At 35.7% G+C, this 22043-nt stretch overlaps 3 protein-coding genes across 3 annotated transcripts; all 3 read right to left on the bottom strand.

Moving 5' to 3' along the window:
* Window positions 1-4006: 4006 nt before the first annotated feature.
* Window positions 4007-5967, bottom strand: LOC113730745 (anaerobic nitrite reductase HB2). The gene is made up of 4 exons (XM_027255628.2): window positions 5810-5967; window positions 5249-5363; window positions 4540-4656; window positions 4007-4345 (listed from the first exon to the last, which is right to left on the bottom strand). Exons 1-4 carry the CDS (start codon window positions 5902-5904, stop codon window positions 4184-4186), a joined length of 489 nt encoding a protein of 162 aa, XP_027111429.1. The 5' UTR covers window positions 5905-5967; the 3' UTR covers window positions 4007-4183.
* Window positions 5968-8132: 2165 nt separating this feature from the next.
* On the bottom strand, window positions 8133-10471 carry LOC113733472 (anaerobic nitrite reductase HB2-like). Its single transcript, XM_027259839.2, has 4 exons — window positions 10313-10471; window positions 9704-9818; window positions 8683-8799; window positions 8133-8520 (listed from the first exon to the last, which is right to left on the bottom strand). Exons 1-4 carry the CDS (start codon window positions 10402-10404, stop codon window positions 8359-8361), a joined length of 486 nt encoding a protein of 161 aa, XP_027115640.1. The 5' UTR covers window positions 10405-10471; the 3' UTR covers window positions 8133-8358.
* Window positions 10472-17176: 6705 nt separating this feature from the next.
* LOC113728509 (uncharacterized) lies at window positions 17177-17937 on the bottom strand. Its single transcript, XM_027252910.1, has 2 exons — window positions 17929-17937; window positions 17177-17644 (listed from the first exon to the last, which is right to left on the bottom strand). The coding sequence occupies exons 1-2, from the start codon at window positions 17935-17937 to the stop codon at window positions 17177-17179; spliced, it is 477 nt and encodes a 158-aa protein (XP_027108711.1).
* Window positions 17938-22043: the final 4106 nt, after the last annotated feature.

Below are 22043 nucleotides of genomic sequence, written 5' to 3'. Positions count from 1 at the left end.
GTAGTAGACAGGTACACTAAGTATGCTCACTTTCTGAGCACCTCACATCCTTATGATGCCCCAAGGATCGCCAGGATTTTTCTAGATGGAGTGGTCAAGTTGCATGGAGTACCTCAGAGTATGCTATCAGACAGAGACAGGGTCTTCACCAGTCAGTTCTGGGGAGAACTGTTTACATTCCTGAGAGCTACACTGGACCTCAGTACCGCCTACCATCCTCAGTCTGATGGCCAGACTGAAAGGGTCAATCAGGTATTAGAAATGTACCTCAGGTGTTTTTCACATTTGGAACCAAAAAAGTGGAATCATTGGCTGACTATGGCTGAATGGTGGTACAACACTAGCTACCACACAGCCATCCAAATGACCCCTTTTGAGGCTCTTTATGGGCAGGCACCCCCCCAATTAGCTATAGGGCCATATACTCAGGCCAAGGTAGCTGTTGTTGGGGACTACTTAAGGGAGAGACACAAGGTTGACATCATACTGCAGCAGAACCTCAAGCTAGCTCAGGAGAGGATGAAAAAGTACGCAGATGAAAGCAGGAGTGAAAGAAGGTTTGATGTAGGTGATTGGGTGTACCTGAGGTTACAGCCTTACAGGCAGAGTTCAGTAGCCATGCGAGGGAACACTAAGTTATCAGCACGTTACTATGGACCATATGAAATAATAGGAAGAATGGGGGAGGTTGCATACAAGCTCAGATTACCAGCAGATTCCAAGATTCATCCTGTTTTCCATGTCTCTCTGCTGAAGAAAAAGGTTGGGGAACAGACCACACCTGTCTTACAACTGCCCGAAACAGATGGAAGGGGGTACTTAAGGATCGAACCAGTTGCAGTGCTAGAACGAAGAACAGTCAAGAGGAAGAATGCAGCTGCTGTTCAATGGCTGGTACATTGGTGGGGAACAGATCCAGCAGAGGCAACATGGGAATTTGCAGACGAAATTAGGAGGCAATTCCCTCATTTCCAATCTTGAGGACAAGATTCTTAAAGGGGGAGGCTCTGTCATGGAGTATGAGGAAAAATACAGAAGTCGTGATCTAGAATACAGGAAAGGCGTGTTCCAGCTGGAAGAAGGAGAGAGGCGTGTTCCAGTTTGTGTGAAAGGCGCAGCCACGCAACTTGAGGAAGTAAGGCGTGACTTACAAATCACGCCTTCTATCTGTTATAACAGACTTATGCTTCTGTTTGGCACAAGTGGAGCTGATGATTCCAGAACTTCCACGTGGCCTCACCTGATTAGCTAGTTTAGAAGTTAGTTAGTCTGGAAGTGCCATAAAAGGCTGAAGAATCCGAGAGTTAGACAGATTTTTGTCATATTATTTCCATTGTTTGTAAACAGAAATTGGCTCTGCCAATTTCCCTCTCTTTTCTTTTTCAATTCCTTCAATCTTTCCCCTTCTTGGCTAAATCCATTATTTCTGTTCTTGTAATTGGTTTTCCAGATTCAATTAATGAAAGTTGAAGTTCATTCGTTCACTAATTCATTGATTCTTCATTAACTGATTTTATTCATTCAAGCTTGTTCCTTCTGATTTCCGCATTAGTTCTGGCTTCTCTGGTTTCTGGTCCATAACATAATTACCTGCACATGCGCTAAGGGTCCGAACATCAAAGTTGACGGAACGTTAGCCTCTTAACGCCAGTAGACTTTCTGTTTCCATTAAATGGCATTCAATTGGCCCCGCCAGCCCTTCTGAGGAAATAGATGTTGCAGATAAGATATAGATAGTATATTAGTCCTTCGCGTGATTTTTTTTTTTTTTTTTTGTCGACACAGGGGTGTCCGGGTCAATCCTTACGAGATCCGACTAATCCTCTGCGGCCCGGGCCCGACGCGTGATTGAAAATATGATATTTTCCTTTTTATCCGTACCAAAATTATGTTTCTTACTAAAAATGGATCAATAAATTTGTTCACTCTGAAGCGGTTTTAACAATTATTGTGAGTTTCAAAAGATACATCTCATCTTTATCAAAATTGCTCCAATAGCATAGCATCCTTTGCACGAAACTATGATAAATTTGGAGAGTGAAACTCCATACACTTCAAATGGTTATTAATTTTACCAAAGCAATTAAGGGTTCATAGTTGCATTCATTCTTTCACCATAAACTAGCTACGAATAGGGATATGAAAGGAAACCAAACAAGATTAGGTAACTGTTGATAAAAAATAAAAAAAAACACAGTCTCCAAAGTGCGTTAAATTTATTGGGACAGAGGGAGTAATTGCATTATTTATTTATTTATGATATCACGAATTGATTCTTGCTTGATAACGATTAGCTCAACCATTGGAACCAGTAACCCTTGTCCTAATAACTTAACACTACTATATTAATTATTAATTATTTATTTATTTATGATATCACAGATTGATAATAGTTGGATAACGGTTAACTCAACTGTTGAACTAGTAACCCTTAACCTAATAGCTTTTCAAGTTCAATAAACGATTTAGGTTTCAAAACCTTGCTAAGGAATTAGAACGTAATAACTAGTTTAATCTTTTGAGTCAAGTGTGATTGCCTGATTTATATATTGAACCTCTTTTATTTGCTCTTTTAGGTTTTTTCCTCACAAGTGATAATTAGAACTTTTGGTTATGAGCTTAAACTACTCTTTGGCAAGTAGCTTTTTTTTGGCAATGATGGACCAATAAATTGTTCCATGTTTTTTAGTGTTGGACTAAAAAGTACCAAAAGTCTGGCAGGGGTCATGAGGGCTATGTCAAGAAGCCAAGAGTTTAACAGAGGTCCATAATTCTTTTAGAGATATTGAAGAAAGGGAATCCATGAGTTGTAAAAGAGACACTCTTGAATCTTTAATTAAGGTGGTTCAAGGAAGAGTCTGTGAATTTAGATTGAGGAGTTACTCATAAAAGGAAAGATTGTTAAATTCATGAATAGAAGTTATTCGTCACACATTAGTTTGAGAGATTCGTTAATATAAGGTACTAGCTGGATAACTCCTGACTTGCATATTATGCTTCTTTTTCTCCAATCAATTCTATTGCACGCACTAAAGGACTAGTTTTAATCACTTTTAAGTAACTTATAACGATACATGATTGGATAATAATAATAAAGTGACGAGATGCCGATGAAAATGATGGTAGATTGGATAGGAGATTATTTGAAAAAATTGTTTCGAATAACACTGTAATATTTTTGTAATTTAATATATATCTGCTAAAAAGGTGTTTGAAAATTATGTTTATGATGTGAGTTGAATAATATTTTTTTTGTAAATTATGCTTACTCAACGGACCCTATTTAGTTAATAGAAGTGGGTGACAAAACTTTTTGAAAAGTTTGACCGTGTATGCATCTTTGATTGTAGTGGCTAATCGAAACCCCGAAACTTTTGCGTTTCATATTTTTTTTTATTTCTTATCATCTGAAAACCGGAAATTTATCTTCTTTTTTCTTTAACAAAATGACCAACTAAAGTTCTTTTAGACTAATGTTCAAGACTGATTGAGTTTACCATTATAGGTGTCAATTCATTTCTTGGCTTGGCCACAACTTGGCACTTGGCAGCCAATTAATAAAACATGTCCATTACGGAAATGATATTGTGTTGGTGAATTTTGATTGTATGAATTTTTAAATTTTGAAGTGACACGGCTCGTATAATTAAAAAAAAGAAGAAGAAGAAATGACTTAGCTGGAAGAGCTTGCAATGCAACATCCTGTCGATGTCACCAATTAATTAATTAATCAGCTAATGGTCATGATTCTGTGCGTTAAAGAGTGACAGTAAAACATGTTTTCTAAATTATGTAAAAACATGTTTACAAAAAACAAGTTCAAATAAATGGAGTTGATTTTGGAAATTTTCCTTGTTGTAGTGCTTTTTAGTTCTTTCTTTTGCAGTGGCATAAAAATTATGTTAGTTTTATTTGTTTCACCTTCGTACAAATTTTAAGAATCGAACAAATGTAGACTGTACCTTGTTCCCTAATGTATATAATGGCCAAACCTCTACCAGTAGTCTTTCCATTTTGATATATGTATATATATATATTAAATCGACATGCCAATTTTTACAATAACGCATGCATGCGTTTATTGAGCAATGAGCACTGTCACAGAAGCCGCGCCTACACATAGGAGTTACCATACACAGATGAAGCTTCACACGGATTCTTGCAGTAGATTTTGCTTTGGCAGTTATGCAATGGGCTTTGATGAAGCAGCAGCCTCAACCTGCATCTCACCCATAATTGCTGCTGCCAAGTGATCATAGGCTTCTCCCCATGCATTCTTCATTTCCTCGCTCCATTTTTCTCCCACGCCCTCTTCGATCGTTTTCAGCAATGCTTCTTTCACGACCTATGTCTCACGTAAACTTCACACTTTAAATCTCTTCATCAATTGCTTCGTGATGAAATTTGAATAAATTGAAGACTTTTACTTATTTATGACTAAGGTTGGAATGTCATAATCACGCACATACTAATGTTAATGCTGGACACTTCTTGAAGTTCTGGAGATTAAAATAGTACAGCCAGCTTTAGAACCATTACCTCAAAATGGGGTTGAAGAACTCCTTTCCGGAGGTGAACAGATCCCAACCACTTGAGAGTAGTATCGGCAACCACCACTTCACCCTTCTCGCGCAGCTGCACTGCTGATTCGCAAGTCTAATGTTGTATATAATACAACCTTGTCATATTTCTAGTTGACTAATTGATAGAGATAGATAATCATTACTGTAATGGACATTTACAGCTATATATGCATGATCAATTTGCAGGGAACTTGAGATCCACCCTCCAACCATTGCAAGCGGTCTTCAATTGAAATGTTTATCTTTAACTTTTGTTCTGCACTTGTAGACTAAACTATAAACGGTATAGTTTACTACCTATTTCTCCTGTTTTTCTAATCTCTCCAAGAATGATAACCCGTTAAACTTGTACGTGTCCGTGTTAATCATTGCTCGATGCTTCTCTTTCGAATTTCGAAATCAATAGATAGATGCCTGAAATTAAATTATGAGAGTGTGGTTGGTGGATTCTTGTCAGCTTCAATCAACCTTTCAATCATTTTTGGTTATTAACCATCAGAAGGAACAGGGGAATTATATGTAGTATATCCATACATAACGAGGTAATGAAAGTCTCTTTTGATAAATAGTTTGTCATTTGAATTTTGAACCTATTCAGCCATTTCGGCTGGTGGGCAAAAATTAATTACGAAAATGAAAGCATAAATTGAATTAAGCCAACATACCAGCTTGAAAACTCTGGCAGCGTGTGCCTTGAGCTTGGGATTGTTCTCTGGAATTTCATCTGTGTCCCTTAGAAATGAGAACAAGTCCTTCGCCCCTGGTGCTATCTCGAGGATCCTTGATCATATAGCCCGTAACCCAAAAAAAGAAAAGAAAAGAAATTAAGCAAATTAGGCAAGGGAGGAAGAGAAACTATATTGATGTATCTGAGAAATTAATAATCCAGCTATGATGATCCTAAAATAGTGGTTTAGGTAGTATTATATATGGAAGAACATCAACTTGTTAAAACCATTTTCTTACTGGGTACAAGCAACATCTTCTGCATTAGGTACATATACACTGAAACAAAGTTACAATAATGCAAACTAGAAATTCCGTGGAGGAGATTTTGGTCTATTAGTTATACAAGTTGAGAGGTCAAGAATTAGAGATTTTAAGTTCAAATGCCTTTCATCTCCTTCCCCACTTCGTAAATCCCACTACTTTCTTGCTACCAAAAAAAATTAAAATTAAAAGAATGCACTCCAGAAATTGGACGAAAACTCTCGGTGCATACTTACAATGCAAATAAACGAAAACCATGTCGAGGAATATCTTGTTTCATCAGCTCCCAGGACTCCTTCACCAGAGCTTCTTGCTTCTCAGTCAACGCCATTTTTGCTCCTCTCCCTGAACTTTTTTGAGCAGACTGTATAATAGCCCCTCCCTCGCTTTATATTGGGTTTTGAGAGATAAGGTATCATATTCACACGGATATACGAGGTGCAATGGGCAAGAGACTTTTGGATGGTTTCCGGAAGCTTGATGTTGGCATCATTTGTTGGCCAGATCATATGTGGTACACACCTGCAAAAGATCCAGCCGTCGTTTTTTGACAGTGTATATATTTTCATTTTTGAATATATGGCACATAATTTGAATTTGAATTTGAAAATTAAATTTTGCATATGTGTCATGTATCCAATCGTGATAGTATATACAATGTCAATGTGTATAAGATTTACTTTACTATATTTTCCCCTTTTTTTTTGGTTACATATGCGTACACAGTGTACTTAGATTTGTTAGCTAAAAGTTAAAGCAAGCTTGGAAATCATTACTTTGGTGTGCTTGGATAGGTTCTTATAATTATTTGATTGCATTATAAATATGTTTTTAATTATTTTTTATCAAATCAATTACATTTTTATCTCACATATATCACATCATATAAAATACAACTATAACATTTTTTCAAAAAAATTATTCCAAATAATCTTCAATGCAAACACACTCCCTATTATCACGTAGTATACTGTTTCCCTTTTTGGATAGGGTTACTCAAGAGATCAGTTGCTTTTTTAATTACAGAAGAAGTCAATTCTTTATAACAAAGACAAAAAAAAAAAGTTAATAAATAAATAGCCGAAACTCTGGGAGACCATTGGCCCATGTTCAGACAATATTAGAAATTTCAACTTTTCCTTAAGGCTATCTCCATTATGTAATCAGCCTGCTTGTAGAAGCCCAGACTTGAAAGTAACAACTAAAACACAAAGCATAAATCGTTTGGGTTTCGACGTACATTTATATGAAGTTTAGGGCCAAGCCCAACAGACAAAGCGGATCAAAGCAAGGAGACATAGGAGTGATAATGAGCACAATTAAATAGAATATTTTAATGTTTAAAATTTATTTGATTATTTTAATAAGTTTAAAATTGTGTTCAAACTTAGTTTTTTTTTTTGGTATTCAAATTTGATTTGTTTATTTACAGAGTTGAAATTAAATGATGTCAAGTTCAAGTAGCTCGAATTTTTTACTTGTAAATTCTAATTTTATATCAATCAATTCAAATTCAAACCAAGTTTAAAAGTATACAAAACACAAAATATTGTTCAATTATGACATAATTAGTTGAAAGATCAAATTCGAATAAACTCTTATTGAGTCGAATTCGATTCCATTATTGAGTAGCTTGATTGCTTTTTCACCCACAAGGAGTCCACACAACAATTTTTGACCGTTGAAATTGATCTTGTCGATTAAAGTAAATTTCCCAAGAATGGGTTGCTGTCAAACACCTAATAACCTTGTGGTGATTGATAGTCTCAATGCATCACACGACGACACGTACGTCTCTTCTTCAGATGCAAAAGCTTAATTTTAATGGGATCCCAGTGCACTTGTCACACAACGAAATGTTGGACGATATAATAATAGTAGCATAATAAAATACATTATTATTATTATCTTGACTCAATTTTCCGGCCAAGACACGTACCATTTCATAAAGGACATGGCCTATTGGATTGAACTCATCCTCTTCTGATTGACTTCATACTAAAAAAATAAAAATGTAAAGCCATTATACAGAAAAATTAAATAATCCTCAGTTAATTTTCTTATGGGGCAAAGCTGACCGGTCAGCTAGCTGGACGTGTGATGCATATCCAATCCACAATTGTATTTGTACAGGTAGAAGGAGAGAAAAACAAATTAAATGTCGATTTTTTTTTTTCTTGTTGCCTAGTTGAAGAGAATGAGACAACGAAGATTTGAAGTAGCAGAGAATTAATCAGACCTCAAACCATTTTTAATAAGCAGTTCAATTCAGCCGGTGCAGAAATCCAACCGGGTTCCTTCGGATCGTTTTTACAAATATATTAGTATCATGTAGATTGTGGAACACTCAGTCATGACAATGAGATGTGGTCCAGTCTGCAATTTTTTCTTCATGATGTAGTAAAATTTAGTCGATACACTCCATGATTATTTTGGAGCACTTCTCGCTTCTATTATTCCAGTTGAGATCCTCTGTGCCACTACTCGGTGTCAAATCCAGTGCCAATCCCACATATCACGTGATGGTAGAAGAAATTTAAATAAATAACACATGACAAATTAAATAAATAGGATACTTGATATAAATATAGGAGTGACACTGAATTACCACTGAAAAAGTGGCACTGAGGATTCCGTGTGCTATTATTCATCACTGGTAAATGCTCTATTCTTATTACTATCATTTATTCTTACAACGCATTAAGGACTATCCAGAAGCCTCTCCCGGGAGTCACAGATGAGGCTTTCACTAAAGACATCCTTTGTAGATTATACGTTGTCGATGTTAAGGAACGGGCTTTGATGAAGCAGCAGCCTCTGCTTGCATCTCACCTATAATCGCTGCTGCCAAGTGATCATAGGCCTCGCCCCATGCATTCTCCATTTCCTCGCTCCATTTTTCTCCCACGCCCTCTTCGATCGTTTTCAGCAGTGCTTCTTTTACCATCTACGTACGTCTCATGCAGAAATCAAAATTTAATAAATTAAGGAATAAAATTTTATTATAGATAAGCATGTAGATTAATTAGTGTAAACTTCTTGAAAATTTATGAAGAGATACAAGAATGGGACTGCAGACAGCTTCAGAACTAGGCCTAGTAGGTAGTACCTCGAAATGGGGCGCAAGGACTCCATTCTGGAGATGAACCGATCCCAGCCACTTGAGAGTAGCATCGCCAATCAGCACTCCGCCCTTCTCACGCAGCTGCACCACTGATTCGCAAGTCTAATGTCGTATACAATTAACCTCGTCAGATTTCGTTAAACTACTTGCTAGAGATAAATACATCCTTGTAATGAACATTAATGACAATCTAAAGGAAGGAAGTTGAGACCTAGCTTCCAGCCATTGCAAGTGCTTCAAAAATGGAAATCTTCACCCATTTCTTCTAGTTATGCTCTCTTAAACTAAACCAATGAGTGATTTGATTAGTACGTTTTGCTTTTCTGGTTTTCTAATCTCTCTTCAAGATTGGCATACTTTAAAATTTTGTAGATCAATGTGTAACATGTCCGTTTAATCATTACTTGATGCCTTTCTTTTGAATTTCGATGTTGATAGATAGATGCATGAGATTACACAGTGAGGGTGTAATCGGGGGTTTCTTGTCAGATTTGGATCAACAGTTACGCAATTCTTTGTTGATGACCATCAAAAGAAAAACTGGAGAAATAGTATAGTCAATAATTAGGGAGAGAATATATAGAGACAGTTGTTGGTGATAAAAATTTGTCTAGGGACAAATTAAATAAAAATTTCACACTGACAAATGTTAATTAATAGTGTTGGGCATTAGAAAATGATGAAGTATAAAAGAATAAATCAAGGAAGATTGAAGCCACCTAATATGTTCAATTTTTAGGTTAAAAACGACCTAGCGTTTGGACCAAATGGCGTGACTAACAAGTAGAACTGTAACAACTAATATTAAATACCATGCAGATACTTCCATTCTAGATTATTTATGGCAGTATATACTATATACGCAAGTTGATGAACATGAGTCGTTTATATATAGCTATGGAGAGAGAGAGACGAGAAAAGCTTAATATATACACAAATATAGCCATTTCTCAAAGTGTACAAGAATTACAATTATGAAAACATGCAATGAATTACGCCAACATACCAGCCTGAAAACTTTGGCAGCATGTGCCCTGAGCTTGGGATTGTTCTGTGGAATTTCATCCGTGTCCCTTAGAAATGAGAACAAGTCCTTTGCCCCTGGTGCTTTCTCCAGGATCCTTAACCATATATTATATACCCATAAAATATAAACCGTCAACATAGCCCCCCCAAAAAAAAATACTACTAATAATCAAGGGAGGAAGAGAAACAATATTCATGAATCAAAGAAACATTCAGCTACCATCACCATAAAAATAAAGATTTAGGTAGTGTTATGCAATGATGCTAAAAAGGATGATAGTCTCACCATATATATATATATTGAAGACAGTAAAAAAGTTGATGAAAAGCAAAATATCGGTGGCGCATACTCACGATATAGAGTAGTTGGTTACCAAAAGAGTTTTAAAAACTCTATTTGGGTGTAGATCAAGAGATTAAATCCCTTGGCCTGCATTCTAATATTCAGGCTTTCCAGAAAATGTTTTGTTAACGGGTGCGCAGGCACCCGTCTTGATATCTTTAGGTTCCCCTTTCTCTAGTATAGAGTAGCAGCAGTTGTAATATACAATTTATCATGTCGACAAAAAAAAAATAAAAAAATACTCACGATGTAAACAAACGAAAACTGTGTAGGGGAATATCTTGTTTCAGCAGCTCCCATGACTCCTTCACCAGAGCTTCTTGCTTCTCACTCAACATTTTTTTGCTCCTTAATTTCTTGAGGTGATTGTCAAGTAGCTAGCCCTGCCTCCCTCGCTTTATATTGCCTTCTTGCTTGGGCGACAAGATGCAAATTTAGACTTTGGTCTTTGGATTGTGTGGTGGTTTAGCCCCAAAATCAATGCTATGTGGTAATTGACAGTTGACACCCGCCAATGATCGAGCTGCGTCTACCGGATGCTAATGGCCCCTCATTTGAAAAGTTGCAAAGCCAAGACGTATAGGCCGGGCCGAGGGATGTATTAAATAAGGGCGAATGACATATATTTTTTTATAATACAAATAAATCGCAATTCTGATCAACCCATAAATGGTGAAAATTATAACTCAATATTACTACAAATTAATTGACATAAAATGGAAGAAGAAATTGACACTCAATGAGATTTGCACGTGTGAATGACATATCTAACTATCTAAATTATTGCAGTGAAAACAACACATGAACATGATATACTCTTCCTCTTTTCAATTTTTTTTTTCAAATTATACATACAAAGTGTGATTGATTCTTGGCTGAAACTTAAGACAAGCTTCGAAAACAGACAAGTTATAGATTATTCACAATACCTGTTAAATAAGAGTTACTGAACGGAACTTTTTCACATACACAGAAGTCAATTTTTTTATTGACTTGAAAAGAAAATTTGGGCTGTTAACAGCCGAAATTGTGGCAAAATTGGCCCATATTGAAACACTGGAAATCTCAACGAACTGAATCTTTGGTATTCCTCAGCTCTTTAACGAAAACCAGGCTGCTTGTAAAGCCCCAGACTCAAATGTAAATGTAAGTAAAATGTGAAACATAAACTAGTTGGGTTTGGAGAAACCAAGCTGAATAGACATCATTGCAAATGATGCTAGGCCCAAGACCAACAGACAAATGTGACCCAGAAAGCAGTCCAATAATAATTCTTGTACTAACACAATCGCGTAGGCGGTCGAAATTGATACCGATTCCCAACTTAGGATGAAGGGAAACTAGCACATTTGCTAAGGCAACGGTGAAGTCTTTGGCTGATTTTTCAAGTCCTTGTTTCCTCCGTTTGTAAAACTTAAGAGTCTTTCTTGAATTTAAAAAAGAAAAAAAAAAAACTATGTCGAAACTGGAAATAAAAAATTCATAGATGTTAAAACTCACAAGAACAGATTGTTGTCAAACTTCCAGTAACCCTCCGGTAATGTAGTTTCAAACTTTCAATGCATTATGTTAAATGTATGTTGTTTGTAATCGGTTCATATATTGTTGACCCAAAAACAAAAAAGCAATTGGTTCATATACAAGAGGATACCTAATTCACATGTCATTATAACCGAAGGTTGATGAGAAACTTGTAGGTTATCGTTAATCAATTTTCATGCCAAATTGCCAACAATGAACACTTCACAAAGGATGCCATATTGGATTGACTGAATATATGCTACTGAAATGTAAGTGAATCCACTACAGAGAAATTAAATAATGATCAAATTATTCGATGGTCACTGAACTTTTGGAATTGTAGAGTTTTGGCCACTGAACTGTTTTCTGGGCTATTCCGTCAAATTTAATCATTAAATATGCCCATTTCTTTTGTCTCATGAATCGTACAAGCACTCAAATCTGTTATGTTTAACGATTAAATCTAACGGAATGGCTCGAAATTTAAATTTTAGATAGTTTAGTAGTCAAAACCAAATATTTAATAGTTCAATGGTCAAAATTTGACGATTCCAAGAGTTTGATGGCCATCCAAATAATTTTGCTCATTAAATAATCCATGATTTACTTATTGTCCTAGCACCTTTACTAAAATATTGGTACGGGCTCCAAGTATGACAAATAGATGATTTTTTTTTCCTACGACATACAGTAATTTTAAATGGTAAACAAGTTGCTCTTACCTTTATATAGCCTGTTCTCATTTCTTCACTTTTTTTTAGGGTGTTTGGGGGGGGGGGGGGGGGGGGGGAGGGGAGAGGGGATAAAATTTAGAAGAGAGGAGGCTCACCTCATGGCTAATCCTGAATATTCACCATTTTAATCAAAGTTAAGTGGTAAACAAGTTCTGATCGCTGGCAATTTGTGGGAAATCACCATTTCCGTTTACCTGTGGTATTTCCTAACAAGATAATCTTCTTGTTTGGCTACCGCACTGCAGCTTCGTCTTAGCTTCCTCCGGCAACATGTATTAAATCAGCCATGCTACGTATTATTGATGTCAAATAGACAAACTTGTAATGTAGTTGTGGAGAAAAAGTGTAGACCCATGACTGCATTAAGTAATTGCACGACCTTCAAATGGCAAATTTTAATTCATAATCTGTATTAAGAACTCTTAATTTTGTGGTTCCCAAGTCCAGCATCACAAATCCCGTAGAATGCTGTAGTCCCAAATTCCAAGTATTAAACAGCAAGAAACTTCCACACCTCGTATTTTGGCAAAAATGAGAGATTCTCATTTCCACCGGTGATTGGTACTTGTATTGAACATTCTTGTAGTGCAAGGAGACACTTTTATGGGGAACACACTTGTCTTACCTCAGTAGGCAAAAGGGATCAGTTATGATAGTATTTAACTACAAAATCCAGGGTTTTAACTCCACTTTTTCTTCACTTTTATCAGATCTTAGCTTTCACTTTTTCCAGTTCTATGTCTGCAGTTGTTTTTTTCCCTTTCGGCCCACAAGGAGGAAATACTTCCTGTGATAGACGGTTAATCTGTGTTTTATCCAATGCGTAATTTGTGTCGCTTGCGTTCGGATTTTACACTTGCAAAGATAGAGGGGCAACTTTTGGACTTCTATAATTGAAATATGTCCCGTAGTTTTGCATTTCTTTTTGTTGCTTTGGAAGAGGTTTTTGAATAATTTTCTAGTTGGGTAATTAGCAGTAAATATGTACTCAGTAAATTTTATACACATCCTGGGGTTTTCTTTTTATGTTTGTTGTCCATATATATAACCTGATTTGCATTTGCTTTAGTTTAGATCAATGTGGTTTCTTTACACTTGCTTTAGCAACTTTACAGATGTTCTTTGATCCTAGCTAAAACTCCTATTTCAGTAATTTGCGAATATTCTTCGACAAGATCATGAATTTCTTGAAATGTTTGATTAGAAAAATGCACGATAAACATGTCTCGGTCACATGGCCACCGACTAGCAATAAAAATGAAAAATTAGTTTCACATGATTGATCAATCAGATGGAATCAGATCAAAACCATCGTTATAACTTTTTGTTTAAACCTACCAAACATACACCTACCGTTTGGTAGGTTTTGAGGATCTTGTTGATGCCGGAGCTAAAAGGCTCCAACTAGCAATGCGTCCTCTTTACGTCTCATATAAGAAAAAATTATACTGAATGAATACCATCTAACAACGAAACATAATCTAGTCGGTAAGACGTTTCATCTGCAACCGACACGCTACTCTTCGAAATATAGCTGCTTTTGATGTCAATTACATTGTGTTGCTCAGCTAAATAAGATATTCATATCTATATATATAGACGTATAATTGTGATGCATGGTATTCTGAGGATCCAAACTGTAACACTAAAAAAAGTTTATAATCAAGCTGAATATACAGCACACATACAGGGGAATAAATAATGATTTTCAAGAATTTCTGCCGCCGTTATCACTTTTTGTACACATATGCATGTGTCCCCTTTAATGAACTCTAATATTCCTGACCACGTGAATGTTGTATCCATGAACTATATAATTAATTCATCAATTAATGGATATTAATTTCGCCATCTTTATACCTCTCTGTCTGCGAGTTGCCGCTGGTGGTGGGCTGCTGCTGCTGCTGCCTCTTTAATTATTCCGTCAAAATTAAGAGACGGAAAAGTAACTTATGGTTTAAGCTCTACCATAAAAGCGCCTGCCGGCTTCTTCTTTACTTTTGTGCTTCTGATCTGGTCTTGACTCAAATACGTAATCTGTCTAAATCATGTCTTTAATTGTACGTAATCCAACTTTTTCTTCTTGCTAATATCCGCAGGAAAGGACACGTAAGATTGAAGCTCACTCAAAGCTTTAATTATATATACATATATATACGTATCCATCAAAAGTGGCGTGATTAATACGACATTGTCCACATACAGCCTTTTGTCAGTTTGAATTTGGTTAAATACAAATACAGAGTATGTAGAAAGAGGGGAAAAATTTAAAGTGCAACAGGTAACTGAGGGTTAAGATATTCCTTCAACGGAGTACAGAAAGTGAATTCTAGTTTTTACTTTGCTCCGTTTTGTTTTATGTGATTTAATATTCTGGATCTGGCGTTAGTATCTCACGGGGGCATATCGAACAGCAGAGGAGAGAGTAGAGACATATTGATATGGCCCAGAATTATTATTATTGTTATTAGCCAGATCGAGATCATATTAACTGTCCTGTCTGTCAGGGGATATTGGCTCGCTGCATGAACATATTTTTTGAAGTATATTGCGCTATAATCTTGCAATTTTTGTCAGTTACTCCTTCGTTTTCACCTTCTAACACACAGTAATCTTATAGTACATTCAAATTATTAAATCACTGGGGTTGGTCGGTGATCAGGGAAGAACTCTCCTCCTGTCATGTTTAGGATTTGAGTCCTCACAATTTAAGGATGGGAAAGGGATGAAAGATAATAATAAAAAAAATACAATCGAATTGTTAATCGGGTCCTTTTTAACTCTAGGTCATTTCTCTTATAAAAGGTGTCAAATTAAAAGGTAAGATAACTAAAGTGTCTATCTAATGGGTACCTATTGAGTACTCGTTAAAATATATTTTTAGAAGTTTAAGATTGACTAGAAAAAGTAAGTAAATATAAAAGAGAGTAGATAAGATTAAATAGAAAAAGTATATAAATATAAGAAAAATTAATAATTATTAGTATGCGTATATAAATTATAAGTTAAGTAAATTTTAAATATGTTAATGAGTAACTAATGAGCACCTGTTAGTAAGGACCATCGTTATAATCTGAATATTGAATGCTGATGCAACCACAACAACTTAGAAGAATAGTCACGTCTGGTTCGGCATTTTTTTTCTCTCTTATTGTATAGATGGAGTCTGAATCAAATTCAAATGGCCAGGTGTATGGTTATCAATCTGCTTAACAAATTCAACTGCTAACTAATAAGAAAATCGGTTTGATTCCGTGGAAACACTTCTGAAATTCAAAAATTTAGAAGTCAAGTGAATGCGAGGTCATGTAAGACTATCTTTTTCCCCCTTTTTTTTTCGTCCTTTTATAAATGAATTCCAAGTTTGTTAACGAAGACTGCCAGCCCTACATTGAAAATAATTGAAATAGCAACAAAAGTTGTAGGCCGGCATGTGAACTCGTACACTTCCTATGTGGCGTAATTAAAGCCAGTTATCCCACTTATTCAACCCATCCTAGCACTATTATCCTCGCATTTTTTTTATTCTTGTTGTACCAGTTTCATTGTTGAGCTTGCATTGCCGTTTCTCTCAAAAAAATTTTTTTTTTTTATATTTTTCATAAACACATTTTTCAATCACCTTTCTATCTTATTTATATATCAAATCATTACAATATATTTTCTATAAAACCTCCAAAAAAAACTAGTGGTATATGTTTTTCTTGGACACAAAAGCAAGCGATCACGTATTTGTATTTGTATGTTGTTTTAGCAAATTACTCAACGAGAAAATGGATGGATTGGATGGTAAGGGAAAAGGGAGTGGAAGTGAGAGATTTCGTCTTTAAGCCCCGAGTCCACTCGTTTACACTTGAAAAAAAAAACAAATTGCTCAACGAATAACGACAAAAGAGGGAGGGGGGTGCGGGACGACAAGTTTTAGTCCTCGAAAGTTTTTCGGAAAAATTTCTTAAATTTTTTTTTTAAGGATGTGATGTGTGTGAGGGAGAAAAAATATTCACAAAAAATGTAAAAATTTTGCTCTAAAAATGGCAATCCAAAGCAGGCAGAAGCATGGAATACGCTATATATAACATATTACAGTGCCGAATTTTGTTTGCATTAATAAGGACAAAAGCAAAAAAAAGGACAAATACCTGTCAAATTCTCTATCTCTTTCTGGATTGGCAATACAGAGATGAGGAATGCCCAAAAAAATGATAATCAAAGGATGTCAATCCCAAAACCGTGTCTGTCACTCAACGATAACGTCAAACATGATCACGCTGCATCATCAAACCTAATTCAAATCTTTCTCAAGAAAAAACTTGCACCAACTGAATTAGTCGTAGCTGTATTTCATTCATTGATTATTTGGTGGATTGATTCCATCTATTATTCACATCTTCCTTCCTTCGGACAAAACCAACCAACCAACCACTCATCTCCCTCACAAAACTCATCACTAATCTATGCTTTAGCAGCCTTAATTAACTATCGTCATCCATGTTTAAAACCAAGTGAACCAACCTTCCCAACCAAATTAATTTCAATAAACAAAAAAAGAAGAAAGAGAGAGGAAGAAGGTAGTGCAAGTTAATTACTCAAATTAATTTGAGTAAATTCTCAATCATGTCAGCCTTCAGTTCACATCCAACTTACACAAAAAGAAATGAAAAGAAGACAATAATAGTTGTAGTAATAACAAGAATTTTGAATCAAATAATAAATTTTCTTTAACATATAAAAAGGTGTAGTACATACACAATTGATCGTAATTCGCTTTGCTGTGGCTTTGTCAATTGATTCCAATTAACAAGGCAATGTAAGAAAATGGGGCGGCCTTAGAAAATTTCTGAATGTGGAATAAATTTTATACAAGACACCTCTTTTTGATGACACCAGTTGTAGAATTCGGCCCGTCAAGCTGCCTGAAAAAAGACTCAATCTCTTCCCGTCCCACAAACTCGAAAAATTCAGATAATTTTCTCTTGCATGAGGAGGAAGCAGGCCTCGTAGGCTTCTTTGGGGCAGGTGGGCAGCTAAGAATTTCTGGGATCATATGCTGAGGCGATTTTGGCGTATGGCACTCTTCTTCTTCATTGATGCAGCTGCCCGTGCCGGTGGTGCTTTCTTGTGACTGAATTACAGCACCGCCATCATCCGTACTATCTGAAGACTGTGAAACCTTGATGTTTAGAGCTGGTAATCGGATTTCCACCAATTCTTGGCGTAATTCTAGATCCGTAGACATGGGTTTTTTGTCCGTTCTTTTGGTTTTTTCTGGTGGGTGGAGGGTTGGTCGAGGAACTGGAGGGAAAGCTGATAAGGAGGTGGAAACCTGTAAACAGGAAATTGTAAGAGATAGAAGTGTAGGAATGGGCAGGGAATATATACGGGTTGAAAAAGAAGAGTTTGGAAGAGAGGCGTGCATTGGAAGGTAATTGAGTAGAGAAAAGGTCGTAGGGGCATTCTTTTTATTCTCACAAAAACTAGATTAAGATAGATAGGTTGGTGGCAGCACAGACTACAGTAGTAGAACAACTTTTCTAACATGTCCATCTCAGGCTGTCGTCACTTGGCTCCAGATGTAACTACCTGTCTTCTCCATCTTTACTCACAAACCTTTTTCATCTTTTCTTCATTGGCAATTGTTTTTTACCTCCTCCAAATCTCTCTATTCTTTTCTTTTCTTCGTTTCATTTTAGTTTTTAAGAAGTACAAAAAGGATGAAGAGGAGATGTTCCTGCGGTTCTGCAGTCAAGATTGTGAATGCATGTTAGAGGCATTTACTTGTGAGATTTTTGTCATCTGGATCGTCACTACTATTTTGATCAGTTTTTATAATGACATGTCCTGTAACTGTACTAGAGGCTCATGAAAGTAGAAGGAATTTAATTGCTTAAAAGTACTACTGCGACAAGTTTGTTTCCATGCTGCCTAGATAATATATATGTTCTCCATTGCAGTACCAATTTTTTTTTCTTCTTTTTTTAAGGTAAACTTGGGTTGTAAACGGTGAAGAGGGTGAGATACATTTACCAATTTGCATGATGAGTACTAGAAAATGACAAGCTGCAACTCATTAATTAAATAGCCCACATTGTACATTGTGCATCGCAGGACTTAGATACTTGACAATGCAAGGAAGGAAAGGACGCTGATCAATCTTGGATCTGAAATTCATGGTTTCAACTTTTTTGGAATTGGCATGTGAATCCAAGCTTATAACTTACGTTAAGTTAAGAAAGAAGGACTAACTTCACTTTACACTCCCAAACTTATACCACCTTTTCACTTTGCACTCCAAAATTTTAATTTTGAACACTTTGCACCCTAAACTCTCAAGTTTGTCGTGTTTAGATACAGTCAATGATTGTGTTGCTTGCAAAATGTATGAGGTAAAGGGGTGTAGTGAAAATCAATAACAATGTATCATTCAGTGCGATCTCTTAGCTTTTTTGACCATTTTAGCACATTATTATTGATTTATATAGTTTCAATTACGAATATTACTAGCAAAATCAATGAGATAAAAGATGGTACAAATTAATGCCAATATACTGTTTTATTTTTGCTATGATACCTTGCTACCTTTAACAACTTTCAGCATATTATCATTAATTTGTTAAGTCGTACATGTCGTTAATTTTGCTGAAGTTGTCGTTGACTAGATTTAAATAGAACAAAATTAATAGTTTAGAATGTAAAGTGTTTAAAATTAAGAATTTAATGAGCAAAGTATTTAAATTTGAAGTTTAGAATGTAAAGTGAAAAAATCATACGAATTCGAAGGTGCGATATGGAGTTTGTCCGACAAAGAATTGCTCAAAAAGGTGAGAGCAACCTGCATGGACACCACCACTACCACATGCGCTCTAAGAAAGCCTGCCTGCAGTAAATAATTCCATTAGATTTTCTTATTCCCAGTGAACTTAAGAAGCATCTCATTAAAAATTATCTGGCAGGATATCTCATTGTTTGTTCCTAAGAATTCGACCAAATTTTGTCTTCCTCTCCATGTTTACACGAATCTTCGTCGGTGTCTTGTAAATGTAAAAGTTGGCTGATGATCCCAAAATTGAATAGTTGTGTCTGTAAGATGCTAATATATGTTTGTTGGATGTATGAAAAGCTAAAATGCAACCATATAATGAGCCCTGGATATTTTACTTCCATTTCTTTCTATTCCTTCTCCTCTTCGGGGCAAGAATGTGGCACTTGTGGCTAACTAGAAACATTTTCCCCCAAAAAGAAAAAAAAATAAAACTAAAAAAAAAGCTGATAAACTTGAGTCGGTGTCTTTTTTGACCTATGAGTAACGCCTTATCTACGGATAACACTAAATACACTTACTCTTTTTTTCCGTCCATAAAGATCCATATTTCTTAAATCAATTCCGTTTTTAGTATGATGGCATATTTGGAATCGTCTCACATGATGCAAATTGCCATAAGTGCTTAGTATTTTTAATATTTCATTTTGATCTCTACTTGACAAAATTTCAAGCGAAAATTTGTAGTAATAGGTGTATATAAGTTGAGTCAAGCTCGAGTAGTTCTATACTCAGCTTAACTCAAACACTATTAGTACCCTACTTGACTCGAGTTTGAGAATAGAGAGCATAAAACTCAAACTCGACTCGATATGGGTTGATTCAAGATCAAGCCATATCAAGTTCGAGTACTCGATGATGCTTTCAAGTATAGAAACTCAATCAGACCTCATTTTTTAGCCTTTAAGTTCAAATCTTGGCGAATGAAATTATATTGTGTTTACTTCAAATTCTATTACTTTTTTGCCATTCAAGAGTTTTATTAAGTATGCAAATCAGCTTGTAAATTGTCTGAAAGCATAAACCCTTGGTGATAATTTTGTATTTAAAAATATATATATTGTTTAAATTAAAAAGCACTCGACAAGTAACTTGTCGAGCTCAAGTAGCATATATATGGGCTCGAAATTTGACTTGCTTTCCAATCGAATAGTTCAAGTTCGGACTCAAACTTAATCAACCTGAATTCGAGCCGAGCAATTGACCAAACTACTCGCGACCAGCTTGGCTCGCAGTCAACTATAATTGTAGTACAATGCATTTAGCCTAAGACCTTCGTTGGCAATTTTTGTACTCATTTCTGTCTCTTTCACTCTAATTTATAAACTAGCATAGGATTCCATCGTAGAGCCTTCAATACGCCCTATCTGCCATATCTCTCTCTCCCTCATTATTATTATTATTATTATACAAATAAAAGAACAAAGAAATTGAGCTTTGAATAATATATGTTTTGGTCGGGTTTACCAAATACCCTCTCCATGGTCTCCACCTCACGAATGAATCTTTCCATGTGAACTGTCCCCTCAGCCTTTCTATTTTGCTTGGTTTTCACCATGCATTACCCCAACTTCATTACGTATAATTAGGACGTCCTTGTTTATTGATACATAGTACAAAGATACCCAAAAAAAAAAAATCCTAGAAAATGATGGCGTAATTTCTCTGACCGCTCTATACGGGCAACAATTTCATTTCTCCGAATCCTTGACACCGTCATCTGATTTGTATTATTAGGCCATTTGACCTGAGATTCATATCCAATTGCATGCTGATTAGATAGGAATGAAGACGGATCATCATTACGTGTTTTTGGACACCCTCCTTGTCCCCCCTACCCCTGCTTAAGGGATATTGGCCTTATGTGTGAAGTGTTCTTAATAACTAATAATTGCTTGGGGGAATTCCATGCCACCCCACTATCATTGCATGTTGCCATCCCATGCAATAATGATCCTGTGCAACTTTTTGAATCTTCCTCGAATTTTGTTTTTTTTTTTTATATCATTTCAAGAATTTGTTTTTAGTCATAGAAGCCGCAAGGAGTCTGCCAATCCTACCATATACTCCAACTAGGAATAGTAGAAAAATTGTTACTACTATATAGCTTTGTTAAATTTATTTGTGTACAATGCATTGAATTCTAGTATTTCAATAGTTTGAAGAAAATTAATATAGTAAGATAGTTTTGCCGTTGTTCTTATATTTTTTTTTAGTTTGTGGAGGTTTTGGGGGTTTTAATTTAGTCTTGCTCTTGAGTCTTGATGAATTACAGATTATTGGATTTTTTTTTTCTTAGTTTATATTTTCCGCTTTATTCCTTGCTTCGAGATTGCTTCAGACCTTTCTCTCTTTCTTTTTAATATCCTTTGCCTTTTGTCACACAATCTTTAGAACCAATCACAAACCGACCCTCAAACAAACATCAAAACAGGTCGGCACAATCTTACATTACAGTAAACTATATATGTTACTGACTCGCTAAAGGCAGTTGGGCGAGTCCAATTATCCTTTGACCAGGTTTCCAACCGCCCCACAATATTTTGCTTCTTATAGCAAAATATATAGAGTATTATTAATTGTTTCTTATGTTCTTATAGAAATGATATTTGAACAGAGAAATCCTGCCATTATTCATGTGTGCAGAGATGTATATTTGTGAACCTTTGATTTTTTTAACGCATGGAACAAAACATATTTAGTACTTGAGATTCTGTTGCAAAAGCCAGGGAAGCTTAATCAATATGTGGGCATCTCTTGCTTGCTCCCAATTGGCTGTATTCCAGCAATGTGAGCATTGTACTAAACTAAAGTCTAAAGCCATTTATGTACTTTTTTGGTGCTTTGTCACCTTGAAATCCTGATTGCAACCAATATATTGTTCGTTTTGTTACAACTTTGATTT

The sequence above is a fragment of the Coffea arabica genome, chromosome 2e (assembly GCF_036785885.1).
Source record: "Coffea arabica cultivar ET-39 chromosome 2e, Coffea Arabica ET-39 HiFi, whole genome shotgun sequence".
Classification (NCBI taxonomy): Eukaryota; Viridiplantae; Streptophyta; class Magnoliopsida; order Gentianales; family Rubiaceae; genus Coffea; species Coffea arabica.
The sequence above is the reverse complement of the archived record's forward strand: the minus strand, read 5'-3'. Positions and strand labels throughout refer to the sequence as shown.

Coding starts and splice junctions, on each gene's coding strand:
- LOC113730745 (XM_027255628.2), bottom strand. CDS start 5,904: ATGGCGTTGACTGAGAAGCAAGAAGCTCTGGTGAAGGAGTCCTGGGAG. Junction 4,657..5,248: donor CTGCCAGAGTTTTCAAGCTG/GTATGTTGGCTT, acceptor ATACAACATTAG/ACTTGCGAATCAGCAGTGCA. Junction 4,346..4,539: donor TTCTTCAACCCCATTTTGAG/GTAATGGTTCTA, acceptor CGTGAGACATAG/GTCGTGAAAGAAGCATTGCT.
- LOC113733472 (XM_027259839.2), bottom strand. CDS start 10,404: ATGTTGAGTGAGAAGCAAGAAGCTCTGGTGAAGGAGTCATGGGAGCTG. Junction 8,800..9,703: donor CTGCCAAAGTTTTCAGGCTG/GTATGTTGGCGT, acceptor ATACGACATTAG/ACTTGCGAATCAGTGGTGCA. Junction 8,521..8,682: donor TCCTTGCGCCCCATTTCGAG/GTACTACCTACT, acceptor AGACGTACGTAG/ATGGTAAAAGAAGCACTGCT.